We start from the raw sequence: 25,119 nt of genomic DNA on the forward strand, positions 1-25,119 counted from the left end.
TTCTCAACCTTCCCAACAGCCCAATGTGCTTCCACAGGCACCTGATGACACGTTATTCCCATCAATTTCGCTTCTGCTTGGAACTCGGCAGCAGCGAAATTCGTGCCTGCGTCATGAGTGATCACATCGGGTGGTCCAAGGTATGTATCCATCCAACATTGTTTCAACGCGAGCCACGTTTCCTTGGCCGTCATGTTGGATAGGAATCTCCTGCCTGATAGGCAGTGGCTTGATCAACAACATGGAGGACTGGTCTGCCACCCAATGTCATGACATCAACGATGACTTCGTAATTGAAGTCACAATCATCCTTCAAGCTGAACTTGAACCTTCGTGGCGGGTCGGATTTCATCTGACAGTAGTGGCAGAACTTCTTGATCATTTCCAGAGCTTCGATTTCCACATCATGGCCAGCCGAATTCAGCAGCTTGTGCAGCCGATACACGGATGGATGACCAAAACGCGTGTGGAGGCGCCGCAATTCAGCCTCCGTGAGATATGCCACTGATGCCTCTTGTTTCCGCAAGAAGAACCACGCGTGACCCCATCTTCGAATCACTGGAACGCTCACACCATTGCCAACGAGCTCGTTCGTGACGTTATTTAAATATACGCCGAGCCGATCCATATCAGCTAGGCATAGGAGGAATGGCGTTGGCACGTTGACTATATGAAAATCAACCTCTCCCACTGGTGTGTTCAAGGTGATCACGCCAAGTGGTGTTTCCAATCTTCCTGCACCAAATCTAACTGGTTCGGGCTTGCGATCATCACGGAATTGGACTGGGGGCATCTCTCGTTGGAGAGCACGCAGTTGTTCGATTCCTTCCGTCGATATGCATGCCGCACCTGTGTCCGGCATGATTCCTTGGAACGAGTCTTGAGAGTAACGATCTAGTATGAATTGTGTGGGTTCGTCACTGTTGAATAACTTGATGCCTACTGAGAGATCCGATGATGGAAAGCTTCGTTGGACAGAAGGTCGCAGCAGCGTAGAACGATTCATAAGGGTCAGAGGAGTCAGAATCATCGGATTCCTCGGTGCTCGAGTCATCCTGATCCTGTGATTCCCCTTCATAGTCAGCCAAGAACATAGCATACGAACGAGATTGACCGTGGAAGCCTCTCTCGTAGATACTTCTCTTTGGCTGCTTTTCTCTCGTTTTCAGGATGTCTCGTTGAGAAACAACCTTCCTTGCCGCAAACGTAGCATTTCTTCTTCCAATTTGGCTGACGCCTTTGTGATTGACCTCTTGTTCCGCCGGAATTTCGCTGAAATTTGCGATCCACGAAGTGCTGATCATGTCCTCTATCCAGGTCTTGGGGATATTGGCCACTGGGTTGTTCAGATCGTTCATCTTGCATGGCAGATAGCGATGATCGAAGCTGTGATGCCAATCCCTCAAATGTAGGTGCGGGAGAGTATATCGCGAGTCGGAATTCAGGCACACCACGGCACGCCCTGAGCGTTGCATCGATCAGGCCACCTTCGCCGCCAGACTTATCCCCGAGTGCTCTCCTACAGAGCCGCAATTTCGTAAGAAGGGCCTGGAGGACCTCGTCAGATGACTTACCGGGCATCTCAGCCCGAAGTCGGCTGAAGGTGAGGGTGCTCCAGTGGGTATGATACATCTTCTGGTTGATTTCGGTGTCAAAGTGCTCTTTCATCTTCTGATACATCTCAGCGAAGGTTAAATCAGTGCTGATTTCGTGTAGAAAGAAGGACTGAGCTTCCTTGCCAGAATCGAAGGGAAAACACCATGGAATTTAGACGGAGGAATGTTTGCTTGACGGCACACGCTCATGAATTTCCGGATCTTGTCATCGAAGATATCGTATGGTTCGCCGGTATAGGCTAGTTTCTTGTCCCATATCTTAATGAATCTAATCGTGAGATCGGCCTCAACTTCCTCGTTCTCGAATCGAACAGGTGGAATGCTCGTGTATGCATCTCGGAAGTTGGTAGTCCGTACGGCGGCTTCTGCTGATACCGAGGGATTCGCGCCATTGATGCTGAGGCTCTTGCTGAGCGGGTTGATGGGTCTCAATGATCTGAGGGGATTCCGGTTCCGCCGGTCGGGTAATAGTTGGCTGCTGGATTACTACCGGTGCCGGTGACGATATAGCCGCTTTAACAGTTCCTTGGAGCAGCTTCTGTTTCACCTTATATGCCACGGTGTTTTCAGCAACCTCTTGACCAAGCAACTCGTTCTCATCCCATTCAGGAAGTTCGTTACTTGTTAGAAGGCCACATAAAGCTCGAGAGATGCTAGAGTTGGCCTTGCCCATATAGATCCCTAATTCTGAGAAGCGTCCGGAGTCTTGATCTAAGGCGTGGGTTGATTAGTTCGAAGTCATCATAGCTCCATCCCGTGAAGTCGTTATACAGATCCCCAAGCAGGGCAATTCCGTGGTTACGTTTATCCACCGTGTATGTTGCCACACAGCCTAAGAAGAAGCTGTTGCGGTGGACAAGGGAGGAGCTTTGGGTGATAGGTTCGTTGAGGAAATCCGCGTCGAAATGCCTGATCGGGAGTGAAGGGAGCTCCACGATCGTCAGGTTCCGTTCAACGAGTTGCCTGTCTTCGAGAGACACGTTGGCCGGGGTATCCTGGGCTGTTGCCGGGGCTAGTGCGGCAGATGAATTGTCAGACATATTGACAGGCTGTGTGCTGAGAAACAGGGCACAGGGTGTCAATGAGGTTATCAATGTGCGATAGGGCACGCCTAAGGGTCGCTGATGACAGCAAAGCTTAGGCACGGTTGGATAACTAGAGTGGGCTCTGATGCAGAGTCTTCGTAGCAATCCGCGCGTTGTAGCAACTATCCTACCGTCAGGAGCTCGCTTTGCAGAGCGTGACGATAGGTTAGCTCTCTTCCGTCTTGCTGTTCTGTGTCACCTTTGCCGGGCGACACTGATCAGTGTGGACAGGCTCTTCACTGCAGTGAGGTTATTCGAACTGGTTCAATTGGTTATATCTTGTGTAACTAGGAAACGTGTCCCATACAAACTGTGTGCAAAGACCTTCCTCCCTGTGTCTCACCTCTTACTCGCACGTGACTAGCGCGGTCGATTAGTTATACGTGCGCGATCGGTGCCTAGTGCACAGGTGGATCCAACAAAATACATATTTTTGGCATATTGTTATATATTGTTAGGAGTGTAGCTATATTAATATATATTATTAAGCTTATTAATAATTATTAGTATAACATTGAATGCTTATCTCCGTCTCCGTTAGCGCCGCCCACATCCATAATCTCGTTATCAACCGCAACGTATAGTTTGCGAATTAAATCGTTCCTCACCCAATTACCTAAGCATTGCAGCTTTTTAGTCCTATCCGCGGAAAGTCGAGCTCGATCCCAAGAAAGTGTCCGCCTTGTGCAAGAGAACACCCGCTCCGGCTCGTCCGACATCGCTAGGACGCTAAGTATGTCAAGGGCCATCTAATGCAAGCGTGGATACTCGGCTCTCTGCTCCTCACGACACCACCATTTAAGCGGATTAGCAGTTAGCATATATCTCGGAGGAGCATTAATGAATTTCTTAAACTCGTCTTTATCGCTAGGTTTATCTAGGACACTCATTGACTGCCTTATGCGCTCGTAAGAAGCGACCTCTCGCGCTTTACAACTAGGTCGCACGGTTCTCTCCGACGAAATCGGTCTATCCTTATACTTCGCCTATTGCCGCTGCGCTGCAGCAATGGCTGTCTGCCGCCACTCTAGTGCCCAATAACGGTCGAGATACCTCCGCCGTTTTTCTAGATAGAGCAGAAGTGCCGTAGCATATACGGGGTTTTTATCGGTTTCTTCGTAATACTTTAAAAGAACCCACTAGCCTATATAAACCGAGCTTACTATATAGGCGTTTTCGGCATACTTAACCTACATCGAAGTTGAGCTTCTCTTCTTTAGCCCGAAGGCAATACTTATAGAGTCTACGACTAACCTTTACGTCTTCGAATTGCACGAAGAGTATATCCATGTTCTCTAGCACCTGATCTATTAAAGCCTAGGCCATTTGCTGCTCTATGGTGGCCTAGTAAAACGGCTGCAAGAACTCGTGTATCATCTTCAATACTTGCCAGTCATCATAAGTCAGGATATCGTCCTCAAGCTCTCGATGATACTAATTGACGAAGACCGACAATGGGCCTTCCTGGCTAATGGCGGCATCAAGCAGCTTAAACCACGAGTTCTAGCGCGTAATGTTGTCGATACCGAGGGCTTTCCCCGCAATGTCGTCCTATGCGTCGTTGTAAATTATAGAGTTACGAATAAATATAGTAATATTATAAAGTTTTCCTATTAGACCGATACTCCGCTAACCGGCAATATTATTTCTTTTCCTACGCTAGGCGTGAGTTCTTAGCGTAGATTCTAAATAGAGGTAGTCATGCAAGGCGTCTGCAATAGTAGTTTAATTTAGTTTATCGTCCGCCTATTTAACGGCGGCCTAAAGTGCACTTTCGCTGGTCGCAAAGAGAAAGGCTTATAGGGAAAGGTTAATAATATGGCTAGCGCACCGCGTTCGAGAGGATATTAGATTAAAGGTCAGCCCATGCTCTTACGATAAATCGGCAGAAAGTTAACGGAGGCAAGTGTTATTTTTAGCATCATTGTCCCCGGTAAAATAGCCGAGTTTTTATATTATGCCGTATCTCCGGATGATCTTCAGTAGGTGCGGCGTCATCGCTGCGCCCGCGTGCGACCGTCGCAGGTTTGGCAATCCCAGCAATGCCTTGCGAGGCTTGTATGCCTCGTCGACCCATTGCGCATGAACAGCGATGTATGCCTTGCGTTGAGGAGAAGACCATACATCCATTGCGATATGCACAAGACTCCGAGCGCCTTCGAGCCACCGACAGACGGATTGTTGATGCGTGTCGTAGGCCCTATCTAGATCCGAAGCGAATCATGTCAGTGACAGTGGATATGAGAGCAGGCGGCGAAAGTCGCCGGAACTGCCCCAGGGGACGGTGGAGAAGCGTGACTTCAAGTTTCAAGCGGAGCTTGCCTTCATCACATACTCGAAGAGTCGCATCAACGACAAGATGGAGTTCTTTGACAGCTTTAGGAAGACCATCGAGCCACACCTCCCTCGAGTCAGTGCCGACGGCACGGCGACCGTGGAGATCTTTAGCAGCAGGGAACTGCACGAGGATGGCGTTACGCCTCATTATCACGTGGTGGCACGATTCTTACCGAGAGTGCACTAGAAGAAAGCTAGGGACGCACTGGCTATATAGATCGAAGTAGACGGAGAGCGTGTTGTTAACACGCGGTCGATTCGTATTCACACAAAGAAGACACGCGAGCCTGCTAAGAAGTAGCTAGAAGACGTCTAGGCCTACGTCGCTAAGGACGGTGACGTTTTAGTGAGTAGATTGGTCTAAAGCAATCCTCTAAGAAGAAGGAGATCGAAATATACAAGAAGCAGCTCGTAGACTGCGAGTGGCGCGAAGACACCGAGGAGATTATAAAGACGCGCTTCCGCAAGACCTAGGTATATATATAGTTCTTAAACGCCCGGGTATTCGTAATAGCGAAGAAGCCTAAGCCTTCTACGCATCCTATAGCGAACTTCGAAATAAAGAAATAGCGGGTGCCCCTTCCTTACCGCCCTATTATATATATTCCTTGGCCTAGGCTATTAGAGCAAAGATATAAGCAATAACGTCCTCTCTATACCGGTTGTTCTTTATATCGAACTATATCGTAGAGTGTATATATAAATAGCTATCTAGATTAGCGAGCGATTCCTTATAGCTACGACGAAAGGCGTTAGAAATATAAAAGTAGAAGAATTTTATAAAGTAGCTGGCCGTAAGAATCGTAATAAAGCTATAAAAACCTTATAGTTAGTTTAAGGCTAGCACGTTTAGAGGCAAGAGCTTACTCGGTAGTAGAGACCGCGAGAACGCCTAAGCATCGCACGGCTAACGCCTCTCCTACTATTTAGCCTAGCAGCTCGTCGGAGACAATTAGAATCCCGTCGATAACTTTTGCGAACGTCCGTTTGCCTTTAAGCATCGCTATATATTAGTGATCGCCGTTCGCGTCGATAAACTAGATGCCCCTATTATCGACTACGTAGATATATAGATTGCCCTACGAGAAAGAATACGTCTAACGCTCGTTATAGAAGTAGAGAAATAGAACTATCTAATCCTAGTGCTAGCCGTAATTTAGTACGCAGCGGATAAAGCAACTAGCGAGACGGATAGTAGTATCCTCGACGAGTGGTGCTATAAGCCCCTTAACGTAGCCCGCGCTCGAATAAGTCTTATTCGAGCCCGACGTTACGGGACAATATTTATAGTTAGGGGAGCTCCCGAAGGTAACCTAGTCGGACGGGACAAAGTTTTAGAGTTCTATAGGTCTCTTTAACGTCCGTTTAGACGCTTCCCGGACTACTATGTCCGAGGGGGCGTCCTAAATAGAGCCGGCGCCAGCTCGCATAAATAGAGCCAAGGCTGCCTAGACGTAGCCGAGACTGTCCGGCTTATAGTACTGCACGAGCTAAGGCTCTACTTGGTATTTAAGGGCGTCGATGCTTTCCGGACCTTAGACCAGAGCGTTAATGTAGGCGTTAGTGTTTCTTAGGTCGCGAGGCAAGAGCCTACGAGACTTAAAGAGAGGCAGAGCTTTCTTAGGCTCCTTATAGAGGACGCGGTGCGTAAATAAGTGTTCGCGACCCTATTAACTAACGGCGCTCTTCTAGTGCCTAGAATAAACTAGAGCAGAGAGGTTATCGCTGCCCTTGCCTCTTTACGCGAAGGTAGACGCGTCTCTAACTATATCGTAGTAAGATATAATTATTGCATATTACGAAGAGCAAAAGATATAATAAGTATTAGCTGTCCTACTAGAAACAGTAGTAGGTTAGCGAGGCAAGTATATCCCTAGCCGGGCAACCTCGACGATATTTAAGAGTAATAGCGGGGGAGCGTAATAAGTTTTGCCGCTTTTAATTTAGGGGCCGTATTTTATTAAGCGCCGTATACTAGGCTAGCTATCAAGAGGATTAGTAAATATAAGAATAATAAAGGGGGTAGGTAATAACTTATAGTTTACAGTATATATATAGCAGCCGCAACCTTTTAAGGGGGTTAGCGCTTATATCTAGGTGCACGTATATCCGTATATAATTAACTTTTCCGACTTATCTATGTCCTCGGGGTAAGTCGCCGAGAGGAGGAGCGCTAAGAGACGACCACGAAACGTTTCGATAGGTTTATAGGGAATAGTAGATATTTATATAGTAAGGGAATTAGGCGCCGACGGCTTTATAGCTAGGTTATCGAACATATTAATAAGGGACGAGGATATATTTACCGAATAGATATATATAAAATTGCAATCTTCGGTGCTAAATATAAGCTTAGGCTGCTAACGTATTAGGAGGTTAGCTGATCTAGATAAGGGTATATATACTTACCGTTACGCTAGCCGCCTGCTAAGTTTTTTGCGGTCCTAACGCCCTCTATTATAGCTAGCCGAGGGCAATTAAGAGCGCCACTAGGTACAGATCGTGCAACGACTCGGTAGGAGTAACTATCTTAAGTTAAAGCTTGCCTAAGTTAACGGCAGGGGGGTTATATCGACGTATCGTCGGCCTAACCCTTTTCTTGCGTTAAGAGATAATGCGGCTGCGGTCGATATATATAGCTACGGGGATATAATCGCTAAGGCAGTAGTAGTAGCATAGAAGAAGGACGCTACGATAGCTATTAAGATATAAGTCGAGATCGTAACTATAGGTGCTAAGGTTAGATAACGCTACTTAGTATATACATCGACTTACCGCTAAGATAATAGTAAAGGTTCGAGGCAAAGAAACCCGCGTATTAATCCTTCCTTTACTACCTATAAGTGTCGATTATTAAAGAAGTAGCGCTTAAAAAGTCGCCGTCGACTAGCATCTTAAAAAGCATTCTCTATCGATAGAAGGTATATTATAACCGGGGGGGCAGGACTATATTAGCTAAATATACACGATAGGATCTCGAGATATAGTCTCGTCTATAATAGAGGCTCGATAAGAATGCGCTTTCTCGGTTAGCGGCGAGCCGACTCGTAGATAGAAAGGGCCTCTATATTAGTGCGTCGATTCGGGCTTAGCGACGGTTCTATCTTAACCTTATCGAGACTAGGGAAACGGAACGGATGCTTTTAGGAGATAAAGGAGATAAGTCGGTTAAAGTATTATTAGTAGAGTTATATAAGCAGCGCCCGTAATTTAGCGGCGTATTCGGGTACTTTATACCCGTCGCCTAATACGCCGCGTCCGTAATTTAGTACGATAGCGGATCAACTCGCGGGCCGAAAGGACTTAACGTAGAAATGCCTTAGTTTAGTTTAGTTTAGTTTAGTGTATTTTCCGTCCAGCAACTTTTGGTCGCTCAGGTCTCCGCAGGGGAGCACAGGACGTGCTGAGCTAGCAGGTGTCTACATGCTACATATCGTACACTTCACCCACTATCCAGCATTTCATCGGCTCAACGGCGCTCATGACAAACCTGTTGCCCGTCAGCGGGACGTCCAGGCATGAAGAGAAAGCTGTCCCGTGGTCAGATCAGCCAATTTGCTTCTGGGGCCTTGCAGCCCTTGATGACCTCGGCGATCGCATGGTCGCGAGACCTTGACGCCGCCCGAGATCGGAGCAGGTAACAGAAAGGATTGAGAGGAAAGGTAGGGTGAGAGAGGAGAATGATGACCGTCTAGTGGCGTGGGCAGATCCCTCCGAAGAAGGAGCTCGCTTTCGCCAGCCTGACGAATTTGTCAAAGTCCTTGCCGATTGCGCGGTTGATGGCTGCAGCCGGCCAAGGTGCAAGCCGCATACGATGCCGTGGCGCAACCTTTCTGCAGTAAAAGATGTGTGCTGGCTCTTTCGTCTTCCGCACGAGCACGTCAGTCGCGCATTGTCGTGACCAAACCTTTCGTGGTAGTCAGCAAAATCCCCATGGTGGGTTCTTGCTGCAAGCAAGTTACGAAGCAGGGGCCGAGAGCGCCAATTCTGACGGGCAGCTGGTTGTGGCTTTAAGCCTCAGGTCTCTGTATCGCTCCGGCGCAGAGGCTTCCCACCAGGCCTTGAAAGCCTCTTCCGGCTGCTGTCGGGCAATCTTTCGCAGGTGCGCTAGCGTCGGGACGTTATCAGCGGGTTCTGGCAGTGATGCTCCCGCCTTTGCCAGAGCATCAGCCTCCTCGTTGCCTGGGATGTCAGCATGGCCGGGGATCCAATGGACCTCCACAGCTCCGTATTTTCGCGCCAAAGATTGAAACTCAAGGAAGACCTCTTGCGAGGAGTCGCTCGGCGTGCCCCGTAAGCATGTTGCGGTCGCGAGGTTGTCGAGGCAGACAAAGATGCGGTCAGTTTCTGGAAGGCTCACCGCAGCCTTCAACCCCTCCAACGCACCTTTCGCCTCAGCGTCGAAAATCTCGGCGGGCCCGAGACGGCCCTTGTCGCGCAAGACGGTGGATCCGTCCCGATGAACAACATAGCCATATCCGGCGTGGCCTTCGGTAGAACGGGACCCGTCGGAATAGACGACCAGAGTTCGGGGCGATAGTGCCTGGAGCCAATCGCGAAATTTCTTCGCCGTCTCATTTTCGATGCACTCTGCAGAGGCGCAGTCTGCTCTTCGACAAATCCGCGCTGCAGCAAGGCAGGCCTTGGGCAGCTTGGTAGCAATTCGTCGGAGCGCCGCAGCCTAGTCCGGAAGGGTTTGGCTGCTTTTGGTACTTCAGCTTGATCATTTCATTCAGTATAGGGCTTTTGGCCTCGACGTGCGCTTCACGAGCGGATGAGCTTCGTCCAGGGATTTGAGACGCGCAGCAAATGCAGTCCGGCGCGCCTCGAGCAGCAGAGGGACCGGCGGTATCCCTGCCTCCCGGTGCAGAACATTCGTTGGTGTAGTTCTCCACACTGGCAGGATAGCCCGAAGAGATGTGTAGAGTGCCTTGCTCATCTTCTTTACGAGGTGTCCGATCCTGGACGGTCCTTCCTTGCCCGGCTTGGTCCAGCGCGGGCGCGTAGAACCAGGATACCAGACCTCCGCCGCGTAGAGCAGCACTGGAATGACGCAAGCGCAGACCGCTCGTCGCACAGCGCTCGGTAGAGGACCATGCCTGGTGTTTGTCAGTCTCCTGAGATGGAAGGCGACTGCTTGCGCTTTGGCCGTCCATTTCTCGACATGAGTCTTGAAAGACAGAGTGCTGTCGAGCCAGACGCCGAGCCAACGCATCGCCCGGCCCGGCCGTTTCTCAAATTCGCCATGGAGCACTGGCGGCGCCGTCTTGGGCGTCGTTCGAGAGAAGTGCATCACTTCTGTCTTCTCAGGGTCGAAGGAGATCCCGTTGGCGGCGCCCCACGATACAAGCTCACGCACATGATGAGATGCTTCGGCGGACGTCTCATCCAGGCTATCGCCGACGCAAAGGATGGCAGTGTCGTCCGCATAGCCGAAACGCCCTTTTGAGCTGCCCAAGCGGTAGATTGGTTCCGTATACAGTAGGAAGAGGATCGGCGAGACTGGCGATCCCTGTGGCAGCCCGCACTGGAGGCGATGAATTCGTTGCGATATCTTGATAGCGGATGCGTGCCGACCTGTCTTGCATAAACGAGCCGACCCATCGCGCGAGGTTCGGTGGCCACCCTTGCTCCCGTAGGCGAAGGATCAATCTGTTGCGGAGGACTGTGTCGAAGGCGCCCTGAATGTCCAAAGTCACCAATGTTGCAACCTGCTTGCAGGCAAATGCCTCCTCGATGTCATGAATCAAGGCAGCAACGAGATCCACGGCCGATCTCTTCGGGAGCGCGCCGGCTTGTTGTGGGTGTAGTACGCCGAAATGGACCGAGGCCCACGCTAGACGCCGTGCGATGAGCCGCTCGAGGCCCTTGCCGAGACAGGACAAAAGGAGATGGGGCGCCAAGCGCGGGGTGTAGAGATCCCTGCGCCCCGGCTTGGCAATCATGACCACTTCTGCTTCTCGGAAGGGCTTCGGATGGTGGCCAATCCTGAGGCAGCCTTGATATAGCTGGTGGACGAGACTTCCGATCGCATGCCAGACAGCGCGGAGCATCCGCACCGTAATATTGTCGGGACCAGGGGACGTATTCCCGGTGCGTAGCGTGGCGTCGCGGGTCTCCTCCGGAGAGACTCGGTCGGTGAAGGGTATCGTCCTATCTGTGTTCACGGAGATCCACGGATCTGGGATGTCGTCGTTCGCCGTGCGCCGTTCCAGAGTGGCTTGTCGCAAGGCGGTGGCCTTTTCAGCTGCGTCTCATACACTCGGTCGTCAATTTGCAGGAGGAGCTTGAAACGGACCTGGAGACTTCAGCCAGCGGACCGCCCTGAAGACGGAGGCGCTATCGGTGAAGCTGTCAATCAAGTTACGCCAGTAAAGGCGCTTGGCCCGGCGCACCACGCTATGGAGCTCCCTCTTGGCTAGCTGTACTTCTCGGTCGAAGCCGAGAGAGTGAACTCTCCTCCACGCGCGGTAATTGGCCGCCGCCTTTGCGCATTCTTCAGTCCACCACCGCGCACCATGCGTAGTCTTACGGGCAGGTCGACCGGCAGCTCTGGCTGCACAACCAAGAAGGTTCACGAGCGCCGACGCAAAGCTGTCGAGCTCGGAAGGAGATGCCGTGGTGATCGGGATGAAGGCGGCACCGGCCTCCACTAATTCAATGAATCGCTTCAATTCCTCGTCGGGTTGAGATGGATCTTTCCTATTGGAAGGGTGCCAGAACTTGTCCTGGCAGCGTGATACTAAGGGTAAAATGATCGGAGCCGGTTGCTAGATGATCCTCGACAACAGCGTCGGCCAGAGGTATGTTGCAGAAGGCGAGATCAACCGTATTGCCGTGTGCGTTGGTCGGGACATCGACAGGATTCAGTAAGCCGAGTCGATTGTCCATTGCCCAAAACGCTATTTCTTCGCCGCGGTCCTCTCGTCGACCGGCCTGCCAGCTGGGATGTTTGGCATTGAAATCACCAGCAACAAGACACTTGTCCGGTACGGTCCACTGAAGCAAGATTTCAAGGGCTCCGTCGTGGTACGGCTGCCGATAGAAGTTGACGACTGTTATGCCGTTGACGGTGAGCCAAAGGATGTCACGAGTCGCCGCAGGTCTCTTTTGATCAGCGACGAGACCTGCGGAACGCCGGACGTATGTCATGACTCTCGGGCGAGTGTCGCGGCCGTCCCAGTCGTTGACGGGTGAGAAGGTGTCGTAGGCCTGATGCGTCTTAGTGAGGCATCGGCCATCTTTCAGTCCTGTCCATGGCTCCTGCAACAAAATAATGTCGTATTGTTCCGAGTCGGCCAACGCAAGGGCACAATCGTGTGCCGGCGGAATCTTGCCTACGTTGGCTTGGAAGATTCGCAAGATCCTCCTATCGCTTCGATTGCGTGGAAAACAGCGAGGCATTAGGTAGCGTCACAGGACTAGTGCGTCGTTTCTTCGATGGGACGACAGGGAGGAACTGGTCGCCGTCCCTTACATGCGGCGGCGTTGTGGCCACAACGATGCATGGGGTTGACGGCGCGGCTGGCTCGTAAATGGCGCCCATGTCGGAGCTTCCATCTCCTCCAGCTGCCCGCGGCGCCGTTGACTCCAAGGAAAGTATCTGCGGCCTGCCAGGGCTCTGATCAGACTGGTCGGACACTCTGGCCTTTGGAGTCCCGCCGCTGCTGCGCAGAGCTGAACTCCCATCTGCCGTACCAGGCTCTTCTCCTCCTTCGTCAGGCGCCGGACCATGCCGTGAACGCGCTTGGGGCGGGCAGGGCATTTGGGGTCATCCGCGCAATGGGGTCCAAGGCAGTTTGCACACTGCTCGAGGGCGGTGCATTCTTGGCTACGATGGCCGGTTTGCCACAACGCCTGCAGCGCGCCGTTCGATCGCAGCTGTGTCGAGCGTGGAAATCCCAGCACTTGTCACATTGGCTAGGAATGCTGGGCTTGTCGATATAGCGGGCGAACCGGCTGGCGCCGAACAGTCGCCAGGGTCTCTGCGTGGGTTCCAGGAAGGATACAATAAGGGTCTTGGTAGGCATATCGCCCGAGTCGTGTCGCGAGGTCCGTATGCTGATGGGCTTCAGTCCGGTTTGGCAGGCAATTTCTTCTTTGACCGCCTCATCGAAGTTGATCTCAACGCCGCGTAGGTCCGTGAGCCTACGGGGCAATCGGCTACGGCATACGAATGCCATTTCTGGCTAATCTCTACGGCCGTCGCGTCCAGATCTACGGCCCAATCCGCCTGTCGCTGCACGAGTAGTTCGCGCGTGGCCACATCCGATGCCAGGATGGCCCAACCCGTGTTTACCGGGAAGGCTGCCGGGATGCGGCGTAGGTCGATGCCGACTCTAGCGGCGATGTGGGCCCGGATAGCGTATCTTTCATGGTTTCGGGCCGGAGCATCGGCGTCAAGTCGGACAAAGACACGCAGGTCTTCCTGGGTGGGACCACGGGCGGTCGTCCTTGGAGACGAGTGGTGGTTTGCTGTTTTCGCTGTGGTGGGGCGGAGGCCGTAATGGCCAGCTGTCCTTGTGTCGTTTTGCCGGATGCGAGAACGCTGCTGTACGTAGGTTTCGGTGGTTCCTCAAGGTCGGCGAGCGATTGAGTCCAGAGGTTCAGAAACTTGGTGGCAACTTGCTTTGCGATGCTATTGTGGAGCCGGACGTGAATTGTTTGGCTGTCTGTTCGAATGATTCGCTAAAGGCCCGAAAGACTGCCAGCTTGGCATCATGGGCTGCCGTTTGGTCGCGAGCGATCTTTGTAGCCGCTTCGATGATGGAGACAGGTGCATTTTCCGTGGACCCGGTCGAACCAGGGCCATTCGGGATTATTTCCGGCTGCGTTCCTTCCGCGACGGCAGCGTTGGGCGTGTCGCTGGGAGACGTCGGTCGAGGGCTGCTGAGCCGCCAGGGTTGAGACATTTGGGCGAGCCTCCGCCGGAGAGGACAGTAGGTGCTGAGATGCACGGGCTGCTAGATCAGGTGGCGATTGTATGTCGACAGCACAGGAGCGGCGCGCGAACCTGAGGCTGGTGCCATGGCCGCTGCCGGCGCTTTGCGCGGCGCTGTTGCGGAATTTTCAAGAGCACTGTTAAGCGAAAAGCTGTATGGATAGGCTACTTCCTTAACACTTGCGTGCCAAGAAAGTAAAAATGCAGGGAAGGGTGTAGAAATGCCTTAAGGAACGAAAGAAGGTGCATATAGGGTGCAAGCTCGGTATAAGATTGCACGGCTATCGCAGAGAACTATACCCGCCTACACCGAACGGGTATAGTAGCTTAGGAGGAAGGTACGGAGTAAAATCCTTTCCCTACTCGAGACCGCTCGATATACTTACTACTTAATACACTACCGGTACTCGATATAGCGCCGTGCTTAATCCTATAACTATGTTCGCCCGAGTAACACCTCTAAGCGTCCCGATCACGTACGATAGCACTCCTATTACTTATTTCTCCGCTTCCTAGCAAGGTGCCGAACAGACTAGAAAGAAAGGTATTTAAAGAGATCAGCTTCTATATATATTACGATAGAAATACTTAGAGGGGAGACTAAACGTGCCGTGCCTTAAACGTCTATAAGGCGACGAAGCATCGGCACGTCGATAGCGCGTAGACCGATCCTCCTATCCCGCCCGTATAGGCCGAATTTCTAGACTAGTAGTCCGATTCTAAGACGACTTCCTCTTAAAGGAACGACGCGGCTATTACTTAACTATAAACCTAAAGGATCTTATCGGTGCCGAAGCTTAGCGATAAATTAATCTCTTTGCTAAGTAAAAGAATAGGTAGCTGCTAGATGCCGCGTATAACTCTCCGAAGGGATATCGAAGTAATAGGTAAGCTTAAGGTGTCTAAGAGCTAAAAAAAAAAGGCGACGCTAATCTAGATCGGCCAACACGTGCGAGATGTTTTCTCCTACTAGCCGACGCGTTAGTATATCTACGCGTTTATAATCTACGGGCGCGAGATAGAGGTTTAGGTATTTAACCGCTTAGGATGTTATAGTCCTAGCGCGTTCGATATCTATAAGAAGCCCGAACGGTTTATATAGGTAATCGCTAGCTATATAATAATAAATAACGAGGAACTAGGCTTAGATACCTTTATAGAGCTAGATAGCGATAGTCGCTTAATATATATTAAGTAGGACGAGGCTTTAAGTAGGACGAGGCTGCGGCTAGAATCGTAGCCTTTTACCCGTTAACGGGCAATCGTCTACCGTAGGGCGTCTTACTATCTTACGAAGCCTCCGGACTCTAAGAATTAGAGTTATATCGCGAAGTTTTCGTAGACGTCTAACCGGCGAAAGCTAGAGGTAGATCTTCTAAGATTAGGCTATTAAAGAGAAGTCGAGGGCATTGCTAAGTTAATAGGCTATCGTCGCATAACTAGTATTAATAAAATATAATTAGGCCTAATATTTACGAGGCCTTACTCCTTCCGAGGTCTTCTAAGTACTACGTCGAATTTTTCGCATTCTTTCTCCCTATCTTAGCCTCCCGGTGCCCTTTCTCGGTTATTTAGAAAGCTTTATAGCTTAAGCATTACTAATAAGCCGTTAAGAAAGCGTAAGCCGGTTAATATCGGCCGGAAATCTAAGCGATTAAGATCTAATAGTTAAAGGTCGAGCTAAGGGCAGGACGAAGTTATATATAATATTAGGGAAGCTTAGAGGACGAGTCTGCTCGCTCCTAACATCGGACCTTATAATAGTCGAGTCTTTCGATATCTAGTAATCTCCCCGGTAGGCCGAGCGATCTATAAGTACGAAAAGATATCGTAGCTCCTAGGGGCGCTCCGCGACGCGATTAAGGCATATAAGTACCTATACCTTAAAGGTAAAGTTTCGCCGGCAATGTTTATATAGTTAAGTCCTATCTAAGATAGGAAGTAGCTTTAAGTCGGTACGGTATCTTACTACTTATATCGGGATATAGAACGGGCGCGATTTTACTATAACGAACGGTCCGGCTTATTAAGATAGCGGAACGGCCTAGTAAGATATAGTAAGCAGGCTTAGTAAGATAAGCGTTATAGCTTTGTAAAATAAAACGCTAATCCTTCGATGCGTTCGCGGTCGAAAACATAGCTACCGTCTACGTTAAGAGTATATATTTCGCAGGGAATAGAAGTAGAGAGTATAAGTTAAATATATTTATTATTATCTATCTAAAATAATTAAGAAGTTCTCCCTTCTTATACTTATATAGCTGCCTTAAGGTAGCGATGTTACTACTTAGTCTACTTAGGTAATATTGTTTTCTAGAAGGTTTAATAATATCGCTTAATAGCGATATTATCGCGCACTTATCTAATATATATACTATAAATGCGATAATGCAATTAGCAATATATAGCCTATAATAGAACTAGCTTGCTAGACCGTCCTAGTATAAAATAGAGCGACTCGCTGCGTTTAGTACTATGCTAAACTAAATAATATATATATTTAGAGTCGGACTACCCGAGCTAGGAGCATTTACTATATAGCGGCTAAATCTAAGATACTACTATACTAGCTAAGAGCCGATAATAGTCGAGGCTAGCTAAAGTAGATATCCCGGTATGATTTTCTATTTAGCAATATAGCGCAGTTTACTTAGCCGTTTCCTTATAAATTTAACCTATAGCGTCTACGAGATTAAGCTAAGCTCGGTTTTCCCCCGTCTCCTCTTTATAATAATAGTCTTATAACTAGTCCCGTAGAGGGCAAACTTACTATACGTCTAGTTTAACCTAGCCTAAGGTATATAAGGATCGTCCGTAAGCTAAGATTAGCTAACTTGGTATATGCGATAAATCGTAGAGCTATTTCGGTGTAGTCGTAATGCGTATAACGTAGCCGAGCTCGTTCTAGACTTATATTTTTATAGTTAATAAGGACGATAAAAACCCCTCCCGGCGAGCTTTCCTAATTAACCTAGACCTCGCTATTAGAACCTAACGTAAAGATGCCTCGGGAGCGAAAGGGAAGATAGGTACGAGGGCATTTATAGCTATCGGGGCACTATTAGGCAACGAGCAGCACTCCTTTATATACGACCTTAAGTTATTCTTCTAGGTGCTATTCTAGATTTGCGTTTACTATAATAGGTTAGGCAAAGACGTTAGAGCTATAGAATTTAATAGCTAGAATTACGAGAGCGATAATAGGCTAATCCGTTTAAAAGTCAGCACTATTAGTATTAAAGTATATTCCTAAGGATTGCGGAAAATTTCACGCTATACTATAAACCGTTAATACCGACTATTAATTAGTTACGTAAGAAAGTATTCCTAAATAGGGAGATTTAGAAAAAGCCGGATTTAGCGTTATACTCTTAGATAACGGACATCCTTCGCAAAGCTTATAAGGATATAATAGCGGCAGATACATAGTATTTTATCGAGATTAATAGCACGATTAATTTATTAATTAATTTTATTTTACGTATAGGGCGGGGTTATAGGACTCCTATAGTAGTATAAGGCGTGCTAAGGCTAAGTAACTATTACTAATAATAGGTCGGTATATAATAAAGGAAGCCTAAGGGCACCTAGGAAACCTAGGCTATTAGCCTATCTTAATCTTATATCGAAAATCACAGCCGTATATAATAGAGATAATTAGGGCTATTACCTACTAAGCTCCGAGATCGACAACGGTTAGTAGTTACTCCCGGTTTAATATACGCAATAATATCGACGCTATGGGCCTCGACTAGGCGATGCTGCCGAGGCGCACTTATTATGTTTTCGTCTAGTAGGAGGAGACTAGAGTAAATCTATATACGAAGTTCGTAGACTAGTCTAGGCGCTCGCGAGAATCGGGCTACTCGCGAGAATCGGGCTACTCGCGATTGCGTTAAGCTTATCGCGCACGTGCTTTAGTTTATCGCCTATCTCCTTTATTTATCTATCTAGTTCTAGTATCGTTTGCTACTATCCGTTAATAATATCGCCCTACTTGGTCACTGCTCGCTTTAGCCTCTAAATTTCGTCGCGGGATTTGCTTAGAAACTCTAAGGCTAGCTAGACCATCGCCCTGCCTTCGTTAACAGTGCCGCTAGTCCGCTACTACTAACCCTCCGCCGCTCGGTCGTGCCGTTAGCTATAACCTTATTTAGTGTCGCTCGCGTCGTGATTCTAGCGCTCTTCTTCGTCTTATCGCGCGGTGTCTCGGACCTTACTACTAGGCTGCGCGACGCGACTCGATCTTTCGTAGGTATTAGAGGGGGTGCGCCCTACTCTACTATAATCACGGCATCGGCCGGCTTATCTATAATAAAGTTCCTTAGCTACTATATCGCTTCTCGGTAGTTTCGAAGTATTTACTCTGCGTTTAGAGCGTATTTTAGAATAGGCCCTAACGGTATTAGCTTCGAGTAGTTAGGCTCTAAAGCTACTTAGGCTCTACTAAGGGCTTTCCTAAAATAGCCTAGAGCTTTATATACCCCGCTTTTACGTAATAGTTTCCCGGTTCTGCTTATCCTACCCCGCGACAACGCAGTAAACTCTTAGATAGATTACTACGCTGTCTTAAAGTTAAATCTTAAGTAATAGACCTTATACGAGCATAAGATAAAATACTTAAAACGCTATATTAGATCCTATTACGGCTGCGGTCTTAGTACGTAAAGGTCCCCGCCTCGAAGAGCTATACTAATATTATTAGACGAGTCGTCGCTAGAGTCTTTAGGTGTTAAAAGATATCTTCCTAAACTATAAGAAAGCGATAGTATACGTTAATATAGATAATATAAACGAGCGGATATATTACTTTAAAGAATGCGAGAATGTTCTATTCTATACTAGTAGTAGCGAGACTATATAGACAATAAGCGGCGACTTTACGATACTAATCCCCTAGGGAATAAGAGCGAGGGTAATTTAGGGAAATATACTTTCGGCTATAGATATAGAGGCAGAAAAGAAAAAATAGGAAGAAACTAAGCAATAAAGATAGAGGTAGAATAGGCCTATAGGCCTCTCCCCTCCCTACTTATCCGGGCCCTTATATAGTTCTATATCGATTATCGACGAGCATAATATATATACTAGGCGTAAGCAAAGTATACTATAACCGAGGCCGCTAGGCCCTATAGTTAGTCTCGTATAAGCCGTTATATCCTTAATATAACTCTTTCGTTCCTATTATCGAAGCTAACTATGGTTTATTGCTTTTAGAAGGATAGTTAGAAAAACAGTCTCTAAGGCGGATACTAAGGCCGCTTCTAGTATCGCCTTAGTACCTAATTACGCGATATATAACTATTGCTACGCTTCTAGAAAGAGTTCGATAGTAAGCCTATTACTTAGTCTAACGTCTAGCTATAGTATTATATCCTAGTAAACCCCGTTAGGTAATATTACCACGGTATACTCTATTAAGAGCCTTATATTTAGATTAAGTTACTCTCCGATCCGTTTAGGCGAGTCTAGGATAGTAGTATAGATCCGGTCCCCGAGAAGTCTTAGTAGAACGGCTATATCCGCTACACTAAAGCGAGCAGCTTATATACTAACGTAGGGTACTATATACCTTATTAACTTCTACTAGAACTAACTTATCGCGTAGGAATACGAACCTTCGAATAGTAGGCTTATCTATTCTAAGAATTTAGGATAGCTATAGATTCCTTATCTTCTCGCGGATTTATTAATCGTTTTCCTAATATCGTCGCTAAGTAATACTAGATATTTCTACTTATATAATCGAGTAAACTATAAGACGTTAAAGGTAGTATAGGCCCTTAGCCCTACTACTAAGATAAACGCTAAGAAATTATAAGGGAAACGAAAGATAAATTCTTAGTACTTAAAATAAGCTTTGCGTTGTCTATATTTAGCGGTATTCTCGGCCGAACTCCGTGCTACCGGAGCGTTAGGGAGCCGGCTATAGACCTCTTCGAAGACTAAAGGAAGGCGTTAGTCTAGTCTTCCTTCGTATTCTAGGGGTATTCGCTAGAGATCCGCTAGCTCCTAAGAGACCTTAGAGAAATTCTTTATCTACGAGGCTATTCTTATCGCGTTACCGAGTTAGATAGAAATAATTCGTAGTATAGTAAGTAAGGTTAGTAAGGTATTAAAGGACTCCGTAGACGTATAAAGGAATCTAACTTACGCCGCTACTCGCCCGTATAAGGAGTACTAACTACTAAATAAAATATAGTAGTACCTATAATCCGTAAGCATCCTCGCGAGAGTACGAACCCTACTACGCTTACCTGCTACTACTATATATATATATAACGCCGTCTACTAGCGCTAGAGATTAGCTAGGCTTCCGACCTATACCCTATTATACCGTTAGAAACCCTTACCGTCCTTAACGTCCTTGCCGTCCTTAACGTCCTTACCGTCCTTAACGTCCTTGCTATCCTTGCCGTCCTTACTATCCTTGCCGTCCTTACCGTCCTTACCGTCCTTGCTATCCTTACCATCCTTGCCGTCCTTACCGTCCTTACCATCCTTGCCGTCCTTACCGTCCTCGCTATCCTTACTATCCTTGCTATCCTTGCTATCCTTACCGTCCTTACCCGCCTTACTTTCCTTATCGCCCGCACTATAACTGTTCCCGCACTTGCTACTAGAACGCTAGCTGCCCGAAACCTACTACTTAATAAAGCGTAAGAGCAAATTAGCTTCTAACTATTTATAGGAAAACTAATTTTAGCGCGTCGTATTATGCCTTTCGTATATATTTACTAATTTAACGATAATAGCTCGACGTTAAGGGAAGCTATAACTAGGGATGCTGTCTTTCGCTATATATAATTAAAGCTTATTAAAAATAAGTATACTGTCTAAAGTCGAATAAAGCACTACGTATTGAAAGCCTCTTCTTACTTAGCGACTACTTATCGCCCCTATCGCTAGATAAGTATATATATAAGGACTACTAATATAGTAATAGAAACTACTACTCCGAAGAGCACGAAGGTATAATAAGCCTCTATTAAACCTCCTTCTACCTTAGGAATCGGCATTTCCCTTTCTAAAGCGCGTAGGACCTCCTCTACTATCTTATACCGCTTCGTCTAATATACTATAATTACACTTCCTCCTACTATGCCCGTTAAGTCGGGATATATACCCTTATTATAAGCCTCGGTAACTGCCTTTTTATACGGTACCTTCTTACCTATAGTTTCTAGTTAGCTAATTATCGATCTATAAGGCTAATAGCTTATTAAGATAGTATAAAAGAGAGACCTAAGGCCGAATATATCGAGAGCTAGACTTAACTTAAAACTAAATATTAGATAGTAGAAAGGGCTATCGGGAAGGCAGCCTCTATCTAGACCTAGTTTATTATATATAGATCTACTAAAATTATAGAGCAATAAGTCCCGAGATCCTAGGGTACTTTCGTAAATAAGAATATTTACTAGGCGAAGATCCGAGTAAACGACGCCGCGATTATAAATATAGGAGATAGCTTTAGCTAATTATTAATACTATAATATTCGTTAACGTAAGTTAATCGAAGGGTTGCTATTAATATAGGCTTAGAGATTGCCGTAGCTCGCTTAACCGAGTAGTAGACCGCGGCTATACTACCCGAGATATCTAAAAGTTTAGTACTATAAGTATCTATAGCACTTAGAGCTATTATACTTACGTATACCTTACGATCCTTAGATATTCTCTAAGTTACTAAAGTATAAGTAGCTCGATAGAAAAGCAGAGATCGACTATTTCGGTAAGGTCTTCCGCCTAGAACTAAATCCGCTGCTTAAGCATAACTCTAGGGTTAATTAATTTAATAGTGCTCGTAGAACTATTATTTTCTATTATAAATATATAGGTAACGTAAAAGATTATAAGACCCTTAAGTTAAGATTAGTAGATAGTAGCTACTATAAACGGTAAACCTTAAGACTATTACCTTACTACTTCGCATAGAAGCCGCGAGCGTGTCCTTAAGGCTAGAATAGAGGTTATTCCGCTCCGGTGTTTTACTTATCGCTATAGAGTCCGTATAAACTTATAAAATTTAGTAAGAGGGATCTTTAGTGCGCTTACTTTAGCCGTACCTCTTATATATTAATTAAAATAACTTAAAAATAATAATTTACGTTATATCCTTAGCCTTAATTTAACCTAAGCTGCTATATAGTGCGGCTGCCTAAGCGACCCTAGTCGGTGGTCTATATAGTATGTCTAGTCCGGCGGTCCCTTAACTCTTTAAAAGCTTAAGAGTACTATAAAAAGGACCGAACTTACTAGGTTAATAAGTAAATTAACTCTCTTATATAAGTTATTATCGATTACGCTATTATTACTATATTACCTCTATTTATATTTCCTAACCTCCTTTATATTAGTTTAGTCTACTTAAGCGGTCCTATTATATATATCTCTAATCTTATTTAAGTATATATAAGAACTACGTTTCCGTTAAAATTTACTTATATAGTACTCGGGGTAGTATAGAGACCTTTAAATTCGACCCTTATAACGAGCTAAGCAAAGCAGGCTATAGAGTTATCGAGGTTAAGATAGGCTCGAATAAGGTTAAGGCTATATATAGTAAGTATACTTACGCCGTCTATAACCCTATAACTAATAGTAAGCCCTCCTACCTAGTACTTTAGCACGTAAAATATATAAATTAGGAACTCTAGTAGCGTTAAATAGGACTAAAACATTCGTTTTAGCTTACTTAATCTACTAAGTATAGTTAAGAGGATAGACTAGCGAAGTATACGAGGTATAATAGGAGTTTACCTATTATTATTATTACCTACTTTAGAAATCTACCTAGTAAGTATATATAACTTATAAAGAACCTAGAAAGGTCTACTTACCTTAATTAATAGTTATGCTACCTATAACTAAATGCCTTTGCCTTTTCTAGCGTCTTATTAATCGCCCTTTCTATAAGTGCTTTACTATTACCCTATTAAAGCTTATCGGCTAAATACTATATTCCTTCGTTTATAAAGATCTTACTCGTAAATTTACTCCTTTATTCGATAAAACTTATAACTATTCTCTACTAAAGTTCGCGTGCTTAAGTCTTTATTTCTAGTAAGTTAGCGATAAAATAATCTATTTATAGGTTCGGATAAATAACTAAAAGGGATTCCGCTTTAACTATAGCCTAAATAAGATAACCGCTAATAGCCCCTAGCAATATACGCGTCGCAATAAGAATCGCGTTCTTTAACTAATCGTATTAGTCGTGTTCCTACGGCGTAAATCTAAAATATAAGGTAGAATAAATCTTAAGGGAAAAATCACGTGCGAGGACGGTAGGGAGTAAGAATCAGAGCTAGTAGACCGGGATAGTAAGTAGGTAAGGTCGGCAAGTGCGGTATTAAGGGTAAAGGGGGTAAGGAGGGTAAGGAGAGTAAGGAAGAGGGTCCTAATAAAAAATCTCTCTTAATTTTATATAGGATATACGTATATGCTTATTACGCGCTTAAAGTGCTTAACTACGGTAGATAGCTAGTTAATTTTAATTACTAGCTAGAGTAACTTTTTTAGAGAAAAGCATAGGACTAAGAGGTATCTCGTAATTATAAAGTAGGGTCGTATAGCCTCTAAAGGAGCTCGTTAGAGATTAATTAATTATATTACTAGCCCCCGTTCTTTACTCTCTATTTCGTTGTATATATGCCTTATAATGCCTTTAAATGCGCGTACGGAGTAATCCCGCCCTAAGCCCTCTCCTATATAAATCTTTACCCCTAGACGTTCTCTCTAAGCTAACTATGCTAAAATAAAGTTTCTCTAATTAGCTCGGGAACCGTCGAGAGAGATAGGAGGGGAATATAATATTATAATAAGTCGAATAAGATAGGATTTATTACTTTAGATATTAATAACGGGACGGGAGGAGATAGAGGACTTATCTAAAGTACCTAAGTAAAAAGCTAAACGGGCTTACTCTATATAGGTCTTCCCGGTTATAAAGCGACTAGACAACGTACTATAGCTCTCTTTACCTACGCGTTCCTTACTATATACTAATATTCGCTATTACGACTTAAACGTCTATATAAAGCACGTCTCGCTTAGGGCTAATCCGGTCCTTATATACCTTCTTATTACTCTACGTCCGTATTTCGCTCTTAAGGGTGCCGTATTTCGATATATAGGACGAGGTTGCTATTAATAATGCCCCCCTTTTAGTATAGGTAGGTCTATAGATCTCTACGGTAGGCGTAGGTCTTACTTAATTAGTCTTATACCGAGCTTATACTATATATACTATAGGTAATATAGCTAACGATATAGTATAGTAGTAAGACTATAAGTCCTATAATAGAGTTTAGGTAAAGTATTATTGCCTATTCTTTATATTATAGGTATATAGAGTATATAGGTATCTACGGAGCCGGATTTTTAGTATATATAGCACCGAATAGCGATAAAGTCTTTACTATTTTAACTCTTCTATAACTTAAAAAGGCGCTATTAAGCTACCTATAATAAGATAATAGCATCGTATCTTATTACTCTATGCTCGATTAAGTACGGTTACCTTAATAATATTAGTTAGAAGAGGTATAGCTATAACGAACCGTGCTAACTTAGAGTCGAACCGTTTTAGATTATTACCGAAACTTACGAGAGGTATATATAGGACAAAACATTCCGTAGTAAGTTCTACGACCTTAGAGATAAAGTATCTCTATTCTATTACTAGGAGTATCGAAAGCTTAGTAAGAATAGAAATTTTTAAGGGCCTTTTAGGTTAGGTATAGGAGTAAATATCCCGGTTTTTAAGAGCATTACCGCTAAAATAGAAATAAGTATACGCGAAATATAGTAAATAGAGACTAGAAGAATCGTTAAACTAGCTAGTTACGGTATAAGCGCGGTTTTTATAGAGGGTTAAGGATCGTGTTCTATTAATAAGTTAGATAGCGATAAGGGTAGAGTACTTTTAGAAAAGGCGATAGAGATAATTCTTAAGGGGACGAATAAGCTAAAGGAATCGCTAAGTAACTAGTTATCTTTTCCGTCTTAGAGATCTACCCTCTATTCCTTCTCTTCCCGCCTAATAATCCTGCCTTTTCTTAATACTCCTAACTAACGGCCCCGATAAGACCGAGATTAAGAACGACTAAGGGAGAGCTAGGTTCTTAGCTCTACG

At 45.9% G+C, this 25,119-nt stretch overlaps 1 protein-coding gene across 1 annotated transcript; it reads right to left on the reverse strand.

Moving 5' to 3' along the window:
- Positions 1-9,770: 9,770 nt before the first annotated feature.
- Positions 9,771-12,190, reverse strand: HRG_05285 (reverse transcriptase (RNA-dependent DNA polymerase) domain-containing protein; the record flags this gene model as incomplete). Its single annotated transcript, XM_044863756.1, has 4 exons — positions 9,771-10,488; positions 10,670-11,285; positions 11,337-11,706; positions 11,762-12,190. The coding sequence occupies 4 exons, from the start codon at positions 12,188-12,190 to the stop codon at positions 9,771-9,773; spliced, it is 2,133 nt and encodes a 710-aa protein (XP_044720288.1).
- Between the last annotated feature and the right edge of the window lie 12,929 nt (positions 12,191-25,119).

This window comes from Hirsutella rhossiliensis, assembly GCF_020360975.1.
Source record: "Hirsutella rhossiliensis strain HR02 chromosome Unknown scaffold00005, whole genome shotgun sequence".
Lineage (NCBI taxonomy): Eukaryota > Fungi > Ascomycota > Sordariomycetes > Hypocreales > Ophiocordycipitaceae > Hirsutella > Hirsutella rhossiliensis.